Source organism: Nyctibius grandis, chromosome 14, assembly GCF_013368605.1.
Source record: "Nyctibius grandis isolate bNycGra1 chromosome 14, bNycGra1.pri, whole genome shotgun sequence".
Taxonomy (NCBI): domain Eukaryota; kingdom Metazoa; phylum Chordata; class Aves; order Nyctibiiformes; family Nyctibiidae; genus Nyctibius; species Nyctibius grandis.
In genome coordinates, this window is record NC_090671.1 from 6,437,765 (window position 1) to 6,456,202 (window position 18,438).

The 18,438-nt window shown below is 37.7% G+C and overlaps 1 protein-coding gene across 5 annotated transcripts in view; it reads left to right on the forward strand.

The window, feature by feature from the left end:
• The window catches only part of PI4KA (phosphatidylinositol 4-kinase alpha), a 61,864-nt gene that overhangs the window by 979 nt on the left and 42,447 nt on the right, over positions 1–18,438 (forward strand). For 2 of the 5 annotated variants that reach the window (XR_011049232.1, XM_068412969.1), the window contains exons 2-18: positions 1,269–1,385; positions 2,642–2,735; positions 3,425–3,513; positions 4,042–4,114; positions 4,433–4,692; positions 5,239–5,305; positions 7,311–7,459; positions 8,061–8,126; positions 9,157–9,253; positions 9,642–9,833; positions 10,595–10,695; positions 11,437–11,566; positions 12,608–12,740; positions 13,410–13,505; positions 14,236–14,419; positions 15,165–15,268; positions 15,772–15,940. Coding sequence is in view for 4 of the 5 variants with exons in the window: in XM_068412969.1 (XP_068269070.1) it covers positions 1,269–1,385; positions 2,642–2,735; positions 3,425–3,513; positions 4,042–4,114; positions 4,433–4,692; positions 5,239–5,305; positions 7,311–7,459; positions 8,061–8,126; positions 9,157–9,253; positions 9,642–9,833; positions 10,595–10,695; positions 11,437–11,566; positions 12,608–12,740; positions 13,410–13,505; positions 14,236–14,419; positions 15,165–15,268; positions 15,772–15,940 (2,121 nt within the window). In the remaining variant the exon portion in view is untranslated. Of the gene's footprint in view, positions 1–922; positions 982–1,268; positions 1,386–2,641; positions 2,736–3,424; positions 3,514–4,041; positions 4,115–4,432; positions 4,693–5,238; positions 5,306–7,310; positions 7,460–8,060; positions 8,127–9,156; positions 9,254–9,641; positions 9,834–10,594; positions 10,696–11,436; positions 11,567–12,607; positions 12,741–13,409; positions 13,506–14,235; positions 14,420–15,164; positions 15,269–15,771; positions 15,941–18,438 lie in introns of those variants that run through there. The other 3 variants (XM_068412971.1, XM_068412972.1, XM_068412970.1) reach the window with 2 other exon arrangements.

Below are 18,438 nucleotides of genomic sequence, written 5' to 3' on the forward strand. Positions count from 1 at the left end.
CACGTGTCTGGCTCACTGGAGCGGTGCAGTCAGCTCAAGCTAAAATCTGCCTGTCAGAGATGAACCTCTCCTGAATGTAAAACCAGACACGGGGCGTCTTCATCTGGGCAGTTCCCCTCGTGGGTCTCCACAGCTGGCATGGTCAAGCGTTGGGCTGCTGCGGGGAGGACAGATGGACAGCCTGGTGTTTCAGGAGTTGGCTTCTCCGAGCATGAAGTGGTTGAACTTCTAACTTGCCCCACGCGATAGTGAAAGATGATTAAATTGTTGAAAAGCACAGCTCTGTGCTGATGAAAACTATAGCGCTTGTTCTTGGCCAGCTGTTGCGGGCTTCTTAATTGTTGTTCTGGAAACCTACCATTTGTCTGACAGCCAACTGTGAATAATTTTTTTAAGCCTTGCTGTTGGTTCACTAATATCCTGGGATTTTTTTTTTTTTTAATTTGAGAGACTTCAGTAGGAGTTAAATGATACTAGCAGTTCATATCTAGCTAAAGTTATTCACTCAGCTTATTCAGTGCTGTATGCGAAGAAGGTGTTGATGCAGCTGTAACCAAAGCTCCATCCACCCAGGTTTTGTTTACAGGAATGGGGTAAATATATGTGCCTGCTGCATATTTCTTGCACATCCAGAATGTCCAGCGAATTAGTGGAAGGAAGGCTTTGTTGTACCAAGGATGCAGGAATGAGCTCTGTAAACGTGATGCTCTGAAAAGTTTCAGAAATTCTCGAGATGTGAAAACAAACAGCTAGCTTGATCAAGTGTTGAAGAAAACTTTTAAATTGACAGGGTTGTGGTAAAAATGTTTGACATATGCTTGACATTTTTCTGTCTTTTTCTGGTTCCTGTCATTCATGATGTCATTCATCACTCTTTCCTAGCCCTTAGATGCTCTCATTAAGATTGATGCCTAAAGGAGGGTAATGTGGCGTCCGTCTTTCAGAAGATGGAAAGACTACAGTCCGCTTCAAACATGGGAGGTCTGAATGAGCCTTGAAAACCACAGCCTGTCAGCTCGTTTCTCTGCTGTGAAAGTGTTTGCAATTGTATTAGTGCTACGCAGGCCTGTTGCTTGGCGTGCTGTAGGGCATGGACATGACGCCTAGCTCTGCTCCGTGAAAGTGAAGCTGGGAGCTATTTGCATTGCTGTCCTGAGATCTGCTGGTGGATTTTTGAAAGGCAGTTTAACACATGTACTGTTGTTCCCTTGGATTGTTTTGACGCTTTCAGTCTTGTTCCACTGTTCTTTCCCTCCTCTGTTTTTCAGGTACAAAAACTGCTCTGTATGTGTCCAGTGGATTTCCATGGGATCTTCCAGTTAGATGAACGTCGCAGAGATGCTGTTATTGCTTTAGGAATCTTTCTAATTGAATCTGACCTTCAGGTATTTTTCCTGCTTAGGCTAACTCTATTTAACTTGAAATATTTTGGATTAATTCAGGTTTAGTTGTGCAATGAATGAAAAGTTGGTATTTACTCTTCATAAAAATAAATAAAAAGATCAGAGATAACAGATGGATGCAGGCAGGAGAGCACAAGGAAACAAGGACAGTACTAACAAGTGTGATAAACAGTAGTCATGGCACTGCCACAGCCAGACTGCTGTCATGTTTTTTGGTCATCCTAGCTTAAGGAGAGGAAGGGAAGGCTATTCAGAAGAATTTGCTCTCAAACCATATGTGTCATTGCCCGCATCCTTCTGAGTGACAGGTATGTTCCAGTATACTCCTGAGCGTCAGGTTTGCAATAGGCCTTTTCATGCCTGGCACGAGCCAGAATGAAAAGACAAACAGTGCACATAGGCTGCTTTGTGTACGAACATCCCTTCTGTGTCTGTCAGCCTGTTCACAACAAGCTGGTTCTCTTCCCGCCAAACTCTGGGCGTGTTATTGTTTCGTGCAGGGGAAAGGAAGGATAGAGGAAAGGAAGGATATACAGAGTCCTAGGTCTAAAGTCGTTAGACCTCACTTTAAGTTGTTTCATGTTGCTGGGGTTTGCATCAGGCCTGAGTTTCATTCCATGTAGTATCTATTTATTACGATACAGCTTGCATGCATGTTATTAACATTGTCCTTTTTTGCATTTTTTGTAGTATGAAGTTTAAATAAGGCAGCTGTATTCATGTTCCATAGCATTTTTATAACGTTTACAAGGCCAGCAGTTAGTATTAGTTAATCCAGCTTGTGAGGAAGGGAAGTGCTATCCTTTGATTTGCAGATTAGGAAGCTGAAGTGTTACACAGATGCGTTAAGTGACTTGCACAGGGCCATGGGATGGATCACATGGACTGAATTGGGACTAGCACTCTGAATTTCTAGCTGCCTTAAAATTATTTTGTGACCTTGCTGTAAAGTAATAAATTGTTTGAGGGTAATTACTGTTCTGGAACTTTTTTCTCCAACTTTTACAGAGAATGAACTGTTGCCTAGAATGAAAGGATTGGATTTATAGCACTGAATTTGTTTACTTTCCTTTGCCTGTGTTGAAATCAATTTTGCAATATTCAAGAAGCCTGTGGAGTAATCATTAGAAGGGAGTTCTATGTGTGGTTAATGTAGTCTTTCCATATCTCTAAAATATCTTGAGATTATATGGTTCAGCTTTTCTTCTCGGTTTTAAATACAGTATTTTCCTCTTTAGCACAAAGATAACGTGGTTCCTTACCTCCTCCGACTTCTGAAGGGTCTTCCCAAAGTCCAGTGGATAGAAGAAAGCAATGCACGGAAAGGCAGAGGTGATGTTTGGATTTTTTGGTCTTTCTCATTTTGATCCTTTCTCTTATGCCAGCTGGGAAACAGAAATAGCAAAGGTTATTCAGGACATGGTACAAGGGGAGGTGATATCTCTTGCTAGGTTCTTAGCTTCTGACTCAACAGCCTTTAATATTGATTTTCTTTAGAAGCAAAGAGGAAGTTGAATAGCTCCCAGCTTTCTGGCTTGACTGCTTTGGATAAATTGCACTTCCCAAATAATTCTATGCTCAATGTATTTTGTTACTAAATTGGAGAAGATTGTGTAGTAGTTAGAGCAGAAGTGTGGAACCTGAGATTTGTACCCTCTACTTTTAGCTTTGATGCTTAGTTGCTATTTAAACCTCTTCATTTCTTGCCCCTTAATATGTCTTAAAAGTAAGATAGAATACTTTTTTTCGCAAGGTTTATTACAAAATTTAATTTTTTTTTCAATTACTTGAAAGCTTGGAAAAGTTTTTAATTATTAAAATTAATCTTTAACATTTCATGCTGAAATTTTGATGGTTAGAGTGTACTTCTAAATTTTGTATGTAGTGCTATATTTTTCTACAGTCTATCTCAGAACTGTATGACATGGGAATCATGTCTTATTGCTTTATTATTTGCTCTTTCTATGTTGATTCTCGCTAACAATGCTTAAGTGGCTTATTTACTGTCCGTTACTTTGCAGGCTTGCTTCCAGTTGCAGAAAACTTCAGCTTCTGCTTGGTAACGTTGTTATCGGACGTTGCTTACAGGGACGCGTCTCTCAGAGAGCAGGTAGAGTTTGTTTTAAGTTTGTGCTGATGTAGTACCCAGTTCTCCAGTGCTGCAACACTGACAAATGACTGGAGAAGAGTACACCACAGCTACTTTCTTTCTTGCAAAGGGATTGATTGCTTTAACGTGTGTACTGTTGCGTTATTTTGCTTGTGTTAATTAGTAGTAAGGTATATAAAATGTATTCATAAGTCTGCTGTTAATTCCAGGTGTCAAAGGATGTCACTTACTGAGCCCAGAGTTTCAGAATTCAAGTTTTGATGCTCAGATTAGGACTTCTGCAATTTTATTCTACTAGCACATACCAGCTAACTGCAGACTTTATAAAAGAAGCTCTGTAAGCTGAATGAGGGCAATATACTTCTTTAGTCACATAGCATTAAAAAAAATCTTGTTTACAGAAAAGATCTTGTTTACAGAGGTACTTATGCTAATATTTGCAAGTTTCATTTGTGTTTTAGTGATCTAGTATAAGATGATACTTCTTTACCAAAAGGTATTTTTGTACATTTGTCTTGATTGCTTTAGATTTTGGATGCAATTCTACAAGTAATGCAGTTCCTGTTGGGAATGTGCCAGACCCCACAAATGCATGATAAAGGTACTATTAGAATTGTTACTATATTTGTAACTCCTGTCCACTGAACGTCTCTTGTGTTTTCTATGATCAGGATCGCTCCTGAAAAGTGAGCAGCTTTTTCTTTCGACTTCCCTTAGCACATATTTATTCTGTTTGTTGCTGACTGGTAAATATGGAAGCAGGAAAAGTGTATTCATTCATGGTTTTTCCTCTACTTGCACAAATAAGTCTTTGTAAAGCACATTAGGCTGAAATAGTTTAGTGAAGTGGTAGCAAAACTGTGAAGAGGAAGTTCTGAGTTACCATTAATATACTGTTACATGTGTTTTTCTTTTCCAGAATATTTATGCAAGTATGCAGTGCCCTGCCTGATAGGAATTTCTCGAGCCTTTGGTCGCTACAGCAATTCAGAGGAGGCTCTCCTTTCAAAGCTTTTTCCAAAAATTCCGCCTCATTCCCTGAGAGTTCCAGAAGAGCTTGAAGGAATTCGCCGGCGATCCTTTAATGATTTCAGATCAATTCTTCCAAGTTCTCTGCTCACTGTTTGCCAAGAAGGAACACTAAAGAGAAAGGCTAGCAGTGTATCTAGCATCTCACAGGTTTGTGTGACTTGCTCTGTGTTGGAGTCAGTGCTTAGATGATTTCATGGTCTTAGTGGAGTTAAGCCTGAATATGCACACAGTCTTAATGGCAACAATTGGCAAGTCCTATTCCTTGTGTTATTCTCATGAGAAAGCATTGTAATGTATATCTGAGAATTTGGGAAGCTGGCACTTAATGGCTGAAGTTTTCAGAAGAGCTACATGAGCTCTCACTGGTTTCACCAGGAGCTGCGGGTGTTCGTTGTCTTAGGGGAAGAATGGATTCAGATGCTGGTTCGGAAACCACAGATAGTTATTAGCATAGTTTCATACAGTACAGGAGGCATCATTGTGATCTCTTCCCTTCAGTCAAAACCACTGAACTAAGTTTTTTTAACTTCCCATTTTTGGTTGGAATTGAGCTGTTAGGCCCAGCAAATACGTAGTTCCTGTTAGTTTTGCTTGAAGCTGTATTTCATTATAAAGTGTATGAACCATTCTCTGGAAGATTTTTCAATGTTTTGTAGATAGTTTTTAAATTATGGCTTTTGTGTGACGTTTCAGGTTAGTCCTGAACGTGGAATTCCCCCTCCCAGCTCTCCTGGAGGATCTGCAATTCATTACTTTGAAGGTAAATTATTTTGCGAAGGAACAGTGCGTGATTTGGGGGTTTTGTTGCTATTTATAGAAAATTGAAAACCGGAATTCTTTTGACCCCTTTCTCTGCCCTCTAGAATTCTTGTAGTAATTCTCTGGCACATGCCTGCTAGGACTATGAAAAATTTTGGGGTATAAAGACAGTAGCAAGTTGTTACTAACACCAGTAGTTTCCAGGCTCAGTTGTTTCTGGCAGGCTTGTGAGAGAGACATGATTTTCGTCACTGCTAGGCTATGCATAGTACTGGAGAGCTTAATTCAACTAGGCCAAAAATATTTCAGAAGATAAAGCTGAGTAACTTTGAGAAACAAGTGTTAATATTGTACTTCACTAGACAACTACATTGTTGGACTAGGGTCTGGAATTTTGAGACCTTTGTGGCATATTGTATAAATCTAAATCTACTACATTTGAAGTAAATGTGGTATGGGTCATTGTGTAAGACCTAGTAATTTGCTGAAGTGAGAAATAATAAAGGAGACACTGAAGTCGAGTGCTCGCTGATGTGTATTTATTGCTGTATCATAAAAGGCAGAAACGTGAAAACATTTCATGAATTAATATATAAACTCTTAACCACTGAGTTTTGGTAGAGCTCTAGCTGTGAGTTCTGTGTCAAAGCAGGGCTTAAAAATAAACTGTCTTTCATGAATCAAGTAGAGGACTAGCTCTGCATCTGAGGTGTTCTGGTGTCTCTAGTTTTGTCTGGCCCTTTGAGGTTTTTAACAGTTTGGGCATTTGCTGTTTCTGGGTCATTCTCCTCTCTTGAGCCCTGACTTTAATTAGTTTCTTCCACGTTACTTTTCTTTTTCCTTCATGTTACCATTTGTAGAGGCATGTGTATTCCTCAACCATATAATGGGATTGCAGAGTAATTCAAATATCATTCTTAAATTGCCAAGTAGGAAGAGACCTGTTTGTCTTCTGCCTACCCTGTTGAACCAACCTATACTTCTTCAATTTTATGGTCTTCAAGTTTTGAATTTAGAAAGGAAAAAGACGGCAGGTTAGAGAGAGGCTATAGCAGTAGAACAAAAATAGTCTTCATTAAAATTATAGATGGATAGTGGACAACTTTGTAAAAATTTTGGAGTAATTTTAATTGTGTTTCTAGCAGAGTTATGATTATTCTAATCAGGATTTTAGTTTCAATAGTAACTTCTACCAGATATTTCAGATACAGGCAGGACTTGTATTATTTCCAACAATATAGTTTGTAATAGTCTTACTTTCTGAAGAAGATGAGTAATGACCTTGTTCTTATGCTGGCCATGGCTAGCGGCTTAGAAAAAAGGATTGAAAACATTTTTTTGTTGTTGTTGTCAATAAATAGTGATGCTTGAAAGCCTATTAATCACAAGGACATTACTTTAGCACAGGCAGCTGAGTACTTTAAAAAGGCAAAAATGTAAATTCTAAAGTGGAAACGGTGCCAAAAGCAATGTGCTTAGCAAGCTGTTTGCTTAGCAGAATACTTGAATCTGAAAAATAATTTGATTTCTCTTTGCCTTCAAATTGCAGTAGTGAATTGGTGCCTCTTCTAAAATGAAAGCTGTGCACCTGTTCCTTTGATCTAATATAGGGGAAAACCTTGCAAGATAGTTTTGACTTAACCTTCTTTGCACCTCTATGCTTTTGAACAAAATGGCATTTACAAATGTTTTCAGGTACATGTACATCAGTAGTGTAGGAAGACTTCTTGTCAGCAGTGTCCCTGACATGGACACAAGTCATTGGAATGGATTCTTCCATTGTGATTGTGAACTTCTAGTGAAAAAATGTATTTTTTCATCATAGTTTTCTGTCTTGATTTACCAGTAGACTAGCTGAAATGCCCCTCTTGATAGCTTGCAAGTTAAAGCCTGTACCTACCTGTGCTGTAAATAACTCTTTAGTAGTGACTAAACATTACCATTGAATGAAGTTTATGTATGCTCTCTCTCCCCAAACTTTTATTTCTGTTATTTTTTCTGATCAGGTTCATATCTTCCTGATGGGAGTGCACTGGATCCTGATTATTACTTCTCTACAATCAGCTCCAGCTTTTCAGTTTCTCCTCTTTTCAATGGCATTAACAATAAAGAGTTTAACATCCCACTGGAAATGCTCCATCAGCTGTTGAACATGGTATGTGATGGGTTCTTATGAAGGCTGCAGTGAGATTGCATTCTAGGTATTAGTGCTAGAAATAGATGCAGTTTAAGCTTTTAGAATTGCAAATAAAAAGACGATGTTTGTCTCTCAAGCTTTGTGTAATGTTATCTTTATGGCCTTTAACATCATGCTTTAATAGTGTTCCTAAAAAGTTCTCATATGAACCATGAAGAATTTGGAAAATCAAATAAGTTTATGTCAACTTTTTCCTGTTTGAGTCTTACTGACCACTTGATCTAACTTATGTACTGCTAGTTGCTGAAATAGAAGATTGGTTTTTGCAGTGAGAATGAGACCCTTTTCTAGAAGGGTCTAGTTGCTGGGAATTCACGCAAGTGACAGAAATTGCTGGCCGTGTCTGCTTCCTGCACCAGCTATTTTGGAACAGCACACAGAGACTCAAATATATTTATTCTTGTTGCAGCCAGAAATTCTTGTAGCCTTAATTTCATCTGACACTTGGCAGTCAAGTGGCTTTTTTTTTTTCTGTACATGGGCAAAATTGGATTGTCTTCCTATCTAGAGTCATCAACAGGAAACATCCTTTTTTTAATTTATTTATTTTCATCCATAGGTAAAACAGATTGTTGGGGATTCTTTGCTAAAGACCTTAGATGCAGTTGTAGCTGAAGTTGCAGAGGTATGTTTTAGAATTCCTTTTCTAATGACTTGAATACTTTATTTTTGTCTTAATAATTAATACTTGGAAAATTAGTCTTTTACCTGTGTAAGGTATGCCTTCTCTTTGCAAAACGATACTCATTTCCTGTTCGAACTGTTCTTTCAGTGATTTAAATCTAGCCTTGGACTGTGTAAAAAATGGGGGGGTGAAGGGCAAATGTCTTTCACTAGCATAGAAGGAAATAATTACTCTCTTAAAAAAAGAACCTTTTTCTTACTTTAGCTCTGTTATCCTACTGAATTACAGCATTACTCGTCCAAAACTGGTTTACTGCAGACTGAGGTCTATTGCATATTACAGTAACATTGTTTTTTTTCACGTAGATAAAATGTGTTGGTTGTTTTCTTTTTCTGGCTTGGAAATCACTCCTGCTCTTTTAGGTGTCATTTCTACAAGTTTAATAGTGTTACAGTTTGTGGAGCTTTGCTTTCAGGGTGACGTACTTGTTTCTATAGGTCTGTGAGTCCTTGTTCTCCCCTTCCCTGGGTGCAGTTCTGTAACAGCCTCCACCATGTTTTATGGAGTTAGCCTCATCTCCTCCGGGGTGTAAAGCTGGGTTGAAAAGAGTGTGTGTTCAATTGTGTGGGAAAATGACTTTGCTGTTCTCTCCAGCCTTCCGTCGAGTGCTGCCATATCTGAAGTGTAGGCCAAAGTGGAGACAGCTTCAGTTTCTCTTTCTGCTATCTAAGTAAAAGGAGAGGTTTGAATCCTCCTCTTTTTTTTTTTTTTTTTTTAACAACACTTAGAGAGAACATTATGTGCTCTTCACATAGAAAGAGTGACTGAATCTTATTTAATGCACTGAATGGCTGTACTTTTGATAAAAGTAGGGGGAGAAAGCTGTGAGGTTACTTCTGGTACCTGTTTTAAATGCTTTTTTACATTGTGGAGGAAAATAATTATGTGACTGGAATGAGAAGATTTATTTATCCATACAATGGAAAATACTTCATTTTGAATCTAGCAGGTTGCTTCTTTTCTCTTTCAGATGGGTGCTAATACAGATCTCTATTATAAAACATTCAGTGACCCTCTTTATCTTGCTCAATTTAAAATGCTGAGAGACACATTATACTATATGAAAGGTATAGTATTTGTATTTTTTTAATTTATCCTTCATTATGTTTAGCATCCAAAGCGTTGTCTCATTGTATTGAGTGCTTGAACATAGGGGTTTGCATTTCCTGGGAACTCCACATAGCTGTAAAATTTCTATTTTGAAATGTTTCCATATAAAAAAGGTGTTATGGAAACAGAAAAAAAATATTTTGAGCACCACTAAAAGGATTAATAAATGGCATTTCAATTGTCTGCTTACTGGTGGACTTTGCTATGAAATTTATCTTTTAGATAGGGAATAAACTTTATGAAATAATTTCATTTGTAACGTAGCAGTGGATTTTATATATGCTGTATTCTGATACACTGACTCCCATCCTTCTAGTATAATGCTATTTCCTTTTATTTCTTCAGACCTTCCCAACTCATTTGTGAAGGAAATCCATGATTTTGTGCTCGAGCAGTTCAACACTAGTCAATCAGAACTTCAGAAAATCCTTCATGATGTGGATCGACTGCACAATGAACTGAGTCCTTTAAAACTGCGTTGTCAGGCTAATGCTGCCTGTGTGGATCTCATGGTGTGGGCTGTGAAAGATGAGCAAGGTAAAAAATGCTCTTTGGTCTCTGGAATGTCTGTCTCTCTTTTAAGTTGTAGAAATACTCATAAGATCTCTGAAAGCAGATGATGCTCAGAGAAATATAAAATAAATTTCAGTGGAATACTTTTTGCTATTAGAATACAAAAATAAAATTTCCATCAAAAAGTTATCAGATTAGTTGGGTGGGTAGTTAGACATCTCTTCATTTAAATGGAAACAGAAACATCCTGTTGGCTTATCTACAAGAGGTGGTATAGTTGCTGCATTACATGCAGCTGTTTATTTTCTAGTTTATTTTATGTTTTTAATTATTGTACTTAGTGTCTTAAATGTTTCTCAGTCATTCTTTTAAAGAAAATGTTTTTTCTTCATTGCTAACAGGACTGGGAAGCTCTTTCTCACTTTTTCTCAATTTCTTTTTCTTGTGTAATTCTTACGCATCCTCTGAATATGTGGAGAGTTTTTTCCTTTGACCCTTGCAAATACTTAATTTCTGTCTAACATGAGGTATGCTCAAAGTCAACTTTAAGTACTGTCATTCTTTCAATCATAGTGTTGTGATAGAGCTGTTTGATGTAGATACTAATTTTCCAAAACTGTTTTCGCAGAAGCAGCACTAAATCTCTTTGAGGGATTGTAGGGTAAGGAGAGTGAAGCTGATAAATTTTCTCCATTGTTTTAGAAATTCCAGTGAGCATTGAGTTGTGTGTGGCCTCATAACAAATCTGATAAACGTAAATTTTTCTGTTGGATTTTTCTTTTAAGGTGCAGAAAACCTGTGCATCAAGTTATCAGAGAAGCTGCAGTCAAAAACCTCAAGCAAAGTCATCATTGCTCACTTGCCACTGCTAATTTGCTGTTTGCAGGTCTGTCTTTACACTATTTGACATCACTGTATCAGTGAGTGAGAGTTTGGGGAGTCTTACAGGTTGCTAGAATAACACTTTTAATCTGCTGTTTGTATTACTCTCCATCAATGTGTTCTGTGTTTGGATTTTAGAGGTCTGGTGTTCAAACTAGAACTGCAGTAGAGCAGCGCTTTCAAAATTCTCTTGGCTCAGCTACTTGAAGAATAATATTAATGCGTTTTTTTTTTAACCAGTATTTTGTTTCTGAAATATTTAGCTTCTTAGTCCATTACATAAACACTTAAAATAGTGGGACTGGCAGATCACTGAGTTTTAAGACTAAGACTTTGGTATTCTAATTTTTATGTCTTCTTATTGGGCACTTATTCATAGTCTTACAAATGTGGTGTTTTCCACCACATAGTAAATTACCAGGCTTCTCTAAATGCTGGAACTTGTCCAGTAACTTTATTTTAGAGAGTGCAGTTCATTTCATGTAACTCCTGTGAAATCACCCAGGAAGAGAGCAGCAAGGCTTGACTGTCATGACACACTCTAGGATAATCTCAGAAAATTAGAGGCTTGAAATGTCTAAATCTTCTGCTAAAAATTGAATCCTTCAGAACTATGGATGGTTTGGTTTGGGTTAGTTTTTTTTTTTTGTATTGAGCAGAAATTGCGAGCTTACAGTTGAAATAAAAATTGTGCTGTTACATTCTAAAGCTATGTTCCTTTTTTTTTTTTTTTTTTCTTTTTTAGGGTCTGGGTCGTTTGTGTGAGAGGTTCCCTGTTGTGGTTCATTCTGTCAATCCATCCTTGAGAGACTTTCTTGTGATACCTTCCCCAGTGCTTGTGAAACTTTACAAGTATCATAGCCAGTATCACACAGGTAAAGGAAAAGGCCGTGTTCCAAAGGATATGCCAGTGATTGTTTTCTAGCTTGTATGGCTTTCTGACGCCATATTTTGTGGTGATGCAGCTGAGGGGGAAATGGAGATGCATTCGTGATTTTTTTGGAGGTGGAGAGGAGGAGTGCAAATCAAATTCTGGAGAAGTGTATCTAAGGGCAAGCAGTACATCTGCCTTTTATCCTAGCAGCAATATTGCTGTGCCTGTTCTGCTGAAACCGGGATAGTCTTATCTCAAGCACTTTTGTCCTGAGTGAGATCACCAACAACTGTAGTGTGATACTGCAGCATTGAAGGTTGTATTACGTGTGCGACCTCCTGCATTCAGTTCAGAGCTGTTTGCTTAGGACTTTGTCCACAGGGGCCCTCAAAAACCTCCAAGGACAGAGATTCTATAAACTGAGCCAATGCATAATTATCCTCATAGTGGGGGGGAAAAAAAAATTGCATACCCATTTGGAACCTCCCTTGTTTCTAGTTATGGCTGTTGTGTCTCATTGTCCTGTCAAGCGTGCTCCTCTGTTCTCGGTAGCCTACTTCATGCTTTGGGAAGGCAGGCGTTAGGTCTGTCCAAAGCCGCCTCTTCTCCAGGCTGAGCAAGGCTATGTTCCTCAGACTCTCCATACCGGTACTGTGCTCCAGCCCCATGACCATCGTGATGGCATTTGACAGTTTGTTGTTGTTTTTAAATTGTAATATCAAGTTATGATTTCCAAAAAGAAAATGTTCAATTTAAATGACTTGCTAATGCAAAAGCAGTATCATAATCCTAAAGCAGAACAGGTAAAATGAGAACTGAAGGTGACTAAATTTAGGAATAATTGTTTAGGAATAGTTAAATGCAGTAATGTCTTGCATAGCTAGTGACAATACATGCACTTCCTGAGTTCTTCAGCTCAGCTCTGAGATGTAAAGTAGGCTGTTTTGCACTCACTTGCCAGATATTGCTCTGCCTATGTGCTCTCATCTTGGTGAAAAAAGGTGTTTCAAATGATGTTGATTTCTGTACTCTGTGTTCTTAGTAGGTGGTAATGACATCAAGATTAGTGTAACCAATGAGCATTCAGAGTCCACTCTAAATGTGATGCCTGGCAAGAAAAGTCAACCATCCATGTATGAGCAGCTGCGTGACATTGCCATAGACAACATCTGCAGGTAAGAGAGACTTGCACCATGTTGACAACACGTGTTCTATTTCCCTAGCAGAAAAGTATTGTGACCGTTCAGAAGGGGCTGCTCTATGCTGCTGTAAAAGATTTTTGCCTCTTTTGATAATTTTCCTTCAGACATCTTTTGGTTCTGTTTATGTCCTAATTGTAAAATAATAATTCAGTCTCTTTGTTTTGCTTCCCACATATGTAATTCATGCTAGTCACCATTTTGATACTCAGCAGGGCAAGGTTTTTGTTTTCTGCTTAGGTCATCATGTTGAGTGAGCCTCCTGTAACAGAAAGATTGTTATGCACTCAAATGTGGGCAGTGTAATCATTATTCTTCCCTTCTAGGCAGCTACAGAGAGCTGGAGGAAAGACAAATAGTTGATGACTAGAGACAAGGGATTAAAGTTTCTAAAGCAGTGGATTCTGAACTTACCTTACTGCATATCCTCATCTTTATTGTTGCTGGAGAAAGCAGCAGTAGAAACTCTGCTCATTTTTTAAAATACATCTGCAGCGTTCCTAGGCAATTAGTTCTTATACTTCAGTGTAAACTTTTTTCCCTTATACCTGATGTGTATTTACAGTATTAAAAAGTGAAATGTTTAAATCGTGTTTGTTTTTTTTTTCTCTGGCTGTTCTAGCAAGTTTTCTGTTGTTATTCCAGGTGCTTGAAAGCTGGCTTGACTATAGATTCAGTGATTGTTGAGGCCTTTCTTGCCAGTTTATCTAACCGTCTGTACATCTCTCAAGAGAGTGATAAGTAAGTTGTCAGTCATCAAACCAATTTTTCATTCACTCAGTGAACTTGAAACTTATTCTAAGATATAAGTACAGGCAGCATTATTTTAGAATTAAATGTGTCTGAGATAAGTGAGCTTGTATGTGGGGTCAAGATCTTCCCATGCAAATCTTTGCAGAGCTGAGCCCTTGTTTTCATACAGAGGGGTATGGATTTATTTTTATCTGATTGAATCAGCAAATGTTTGGTGACTATTAGCCAACTTTGAGTCCTAGATTGGGCGAATCTCTCTACTGTATCCTTCAGGCTTCAGCTACCTTTTATGGCTTGACACAGCTTGCCACTTGTGGCATTTGACTTGCTTCACTTTTGAGAGATTCGCCAACCAAGAAACCTCCAAGGGGAGATCCTATAGTAGCTGGTCTGGCTGTCATGTCTTAATGTTTTGCAGATCACTTTTACCTCTTTTCACTGTTATTTCTAGAATAGTTTGTTCATGGATTAGTGTGGGTTTCTTGGATAGTGCGTTTGTGGTTTTTTTTTTTTTTATTTTATTTTGAAAACCAACTTGTGCAAGTATCTCTCTAATGTTAGTGTTGGGAGTAGATGGGGCGATATTAAAGCTGTTAGTGATGTTTAAATTTAGTATATGAACTGTTTCTTACATGAAATTTAACCATGCTTGGAGGTCTTGATAACTGTTGAAGAGTTACACAAGTGTTTTTGGTTTTTTTGTTTGTTTTTGTAACAGGGAAGCTCATTTGATTCCTGATCACACAATTCGTGCTCTAGGGCACATTGCAGTGGCACTGAGGGACACCCCAAAAATGATGGAACCCATCCTACAGATCTTACAGCAGAAGTTTTGCCAGCCACCTTCTCATCTTGATGTACTCATCATTGATCAGCTGGGCTGCTTGGTCATCACTGGAAATGTAAGGAAAGAACTGGCCAAGAGAGTGCTTGTTCATGATCCCTTTCCTTTAGTTAAAAGGAAATGTATTTTTGAAACTGCATTGCAGAAGTTTTTTAAGGTTTTTCTTTTCTTCACCACAGGTATGGGCTTGTACAATCCTCATGTCTGTGACATCAGAAAACAAAAGCTAATTAATAACATGTAAAATGCTGTCCCTGTAAAGATTAGTCCCCATAGAAAATAATAAAAGTTTTTTTTAAATAAACTATAAAAAAATCACCAAACTCAATGTTTTCAAAAGGTACTAAGAAGTCTATAAACTTGGCCTATGTCCTGAATAGGTGCACAGTATCTTTTTTTTTTAATATCAATAGTTAACTTTCAAAGTCTTGTAGGTCCATACCTTTAAAAGTATGGATTGCCTTCTTCAGTCATACAGGGATGAACTGATTTACCTTTTCTGAATGTAATTTGTGCCTCTGAGCAAGCAATTTATTTCCAGAACTCAGAAGCCTGAAAAAAAGTTTTCCATCAGGAAGGTGGAGTTAAAGAACTTAATAAATTTTGTAAAATTTGAGCAATTCAAAACTCTAATGAAAGCACTTCCCCTGTGTGCTTTATGGAAGCTGAAACCATTGCTCAGGGTATGACTAGATACCTATCGGAAGAACTTTGTAATACTTAGCGTATTTTACAGGGTCTTTAGTGAGATTGTATTCAATAAGCTCTACTTAGTGATTTGTTGTTGTTTTTTTTTTTTAAAGCAATATATATACCAGGAGGTGTGGAATCTGTTTCAGCAAATCAGTGTTAAAGCAAGCTCAGTTGTTTACTCTGCCACAAAAGACTATAAGGATCATGGATACAGGTAACACTTAACTGTGTCCCTTAAATGTGTGAATACTGTATCGAATATCCTTTGTGCTACATCAGGGATTTTCACTTTTTCCCAGTATAAGTTTTATAACGAGGTTATAAACAGTACTGTTCTTTTTTCTTTGATGTTAAAGCTTTCAGAACAACTGATGCTAGTTCTGATTCTTATGCTCAAGAGCTTTCCCAGTCCAGAAACACAGCTCTTGCTGCTTTCTGTCTGTAGCTGTATCTGCTACAGGACAGTAGTTTCCTTTTGGCCATGACAGCATCATAAATTAAAGTTTACGAATAGTTTTTCACTTAAATACTGATTGCATTTCAGTTATCAGTAAAGTGATGTGCCACTATTCATAAAAACAAAAAACAACCCCCTGAAAAAAACCTCTTGAGTGAACAGTAGTCGTATTACAAGAGTTACTATCAGCGTTATGAAGAAAATACTGAAAATATAAAACTTTGAGGAATTGCTTGTTCATAACTGTTCTTTCTTCTCAGGCACTGTTCTTTGGCAGTCATTAATGCCCTAGCTAACATTGCTGCTAACATTCAAGGAGAACACCTTGTGGATGAACTACTGATGAACTTGCTGGAACTGTTTGTTCAGCTTGGGCTAGAAGGAAAGAGAGCTAGTGAGAGAGCCAGTGAGAAAGGACCGGCACTGAAGGTAAGATGTTCACTGGTTTTTAATTGTATACAGCTGGGCATTTATATGGATGGCACTACTAAACATACTCTTCTGTATGTTTTTTGAACCAAACCCACACCCTTAACACACAGAGAAAAAAATCACGCTTCCTTAAACCTAATAATGTATTCTGATCATGGAATATGAGTGCACATCTATAATGCCTTTCAAACACCTAATGAATCTGTGTATAGTATCTGGGATAAAGCAGTGGGATCCTTATTGTTTAGCTGAGCCTTGTTTTGTGTGAGACTGAGTAAACAGGAGTGTTGAGCTGTCAGAGGCAGAGCTGCAAGGAGAAATATGGAATGCCGACTACTGAACTCCTCTTACTAATTCTGAAAGTGTCTTTACATGTGACAGAATTCTAATTTTAGTAGTGTCATAGGATCATAGGAAAACTCAGGTTGGAAGGGACCTCAGGAAATAATCTAGTCCAACCTTCAGCTTGAAGTAGTCAGCTTGTGTTGTCCTGATTAATCCTGAATTGGTGTTATGAGTTGGGGCATCTTTATGTTTTCCAAGCTCCAAGTTGGTACAGGCCTGTCTGTCTAGAGCTACAATGGAAACTGCAGTGAAGTGAAAACTATAGATTTAATAAAAATCTCTGATGATTTTTAAGGGTGCTTTATTTATAGAGCAAGTTTATTCAGAAAGCTGTCTTAAGAAAGAGGAGACTTGTCTCTTAGGTTAATTTGTATGATAGGAATACTTTGCAGAAGAGTATATTTGAGTGGTTTTGCTTCAAAATAGAGTTCTTTTTAAGTGCAATTTTCAATTGTGATTTGTAAAATTTAATACATCCTGGCCTTTCAAAGTCTCTAACAAGGTTTGGAAGAGGAATGTCTTTAAATGCTAACTAAATTTCTACAGGAGCAGTTTACATGTTACTTTATTCACTCAGAATTCTCTGGGTTTTTTTTTATTATGTGAAGACTTTTTTTCACCTCACTTCCTATTAGCTTTTCTTCCCATTTCAATAAAGTATCCGGAGTACTTGATGTGCCTGTTGTATTTAAGAAGCAAACAAAAGTCTCAGCCTTTCCCACAATACCTTTCTCTTGTCTTTGCTCTAAAATATACTCATAAACAAGCTGTTAACCTTGACTTTTGCTCTTGAGACATATATTATCGTGTGAAAAGCAAAATGTGGTTGCTTCCTACTCATCAAAAATCTGAGCCTTCCTCTGGTTATGTTCCTCCCTAGTGTTCAAATGCTGTAACCTCTTGGCATTCATGCACTTCCTTAGGGTAACTCGTAAAAACTCACGGTGTTTGATAGTGATTTCATATACAAAAATACACTTTTATATTTTAATAATTCAAATGTGTTCATACTGGAAAGTTACGGTTTTCTTGGAGGTGTGGTTTGAGAGCTGTTCCCTGCTTTTTAGCAGATAACACTTCCTTTTGAAATAGGCACATTTTCCTAGTACTGAAGGGAATAATGTGGTTTTTTTCTTTTTAACCTCTTTTTTCTCCCTCCTGCGCATGCTACGTTTTAGTAGTACTAAGTTCTTTCTTTATCCTTTTATGGGATGGGTAAACTCTCTTGGTAAATCCCTCTGAAATGAATCTGTTTGACCTGAAGATAGACTGCATTTAATCAGGGATGCCAGCTCTTCTCTTAAAAGGGAACTAGGACATGTCTAGAATCTGCTTTTCATGAAGCCTGTGGTGGAAAAATCTCTCCACGAGTTTCATAGATTCTTTTAACGACAGATAAGTGAGCTGAAATGGTGAAAAACAGATTGTGAACATTGCTTTAAAATGACACTTCTAAATTAGGTTCCACCCTCCTCCTTTCAGGGACGTTTTTCCACCGTTTCAGTTTTGAAATCACTGTGGGAGACAAACTGCTGCACTGACTTAAAGCTGCCTGCAAACGGAAAAATATGTGATTGATTTAACACAGATTTGAGCTAGGAGGCAGTGTTTCTTTGTTATGGAGATACCAAGAGCAGCTTTACTAGAACACTCTTTACTCAATGTAGTGTAAAAGTTATGAAAGGTATTCTGAAGCCTGGGTTACTTCATTTTCAGGAAGGGATAAAGTAGGTAAAACATTGCACGTGCTGTGCTCCCAAACAAAAGCAATTTTTTCCTTTGATAATTGTCAGATATTTTGCATAGTGGCTTCTGTGAGGGGAAGAAAAATAACTTTTTTTTTTTTTTTTTTTTTTTTTTGATGCTCTTGCTGATAGTTAATGTGAACATCCCCTGAGTATGCCCAGGGATGGAAGTCATTGTATCTTCTTCATCCTCAGTGCCATATATTATCATAAAGAGGCTGTTATTCCATTTTAGTAACAAAAATACTGGGTTCTGGCTATTTCAGCTTGCAGCTGCAGCTCTTCTCTGACTCTGTGGCCATTTGTCATGTGCAGTGGACTGTCCTGCTGCTATATAAAAAATATAGTGACTTTTTCCAGTTGTTCCTAACTCTTAGAGTGACTTGAATGGTGTTATTTTATTCT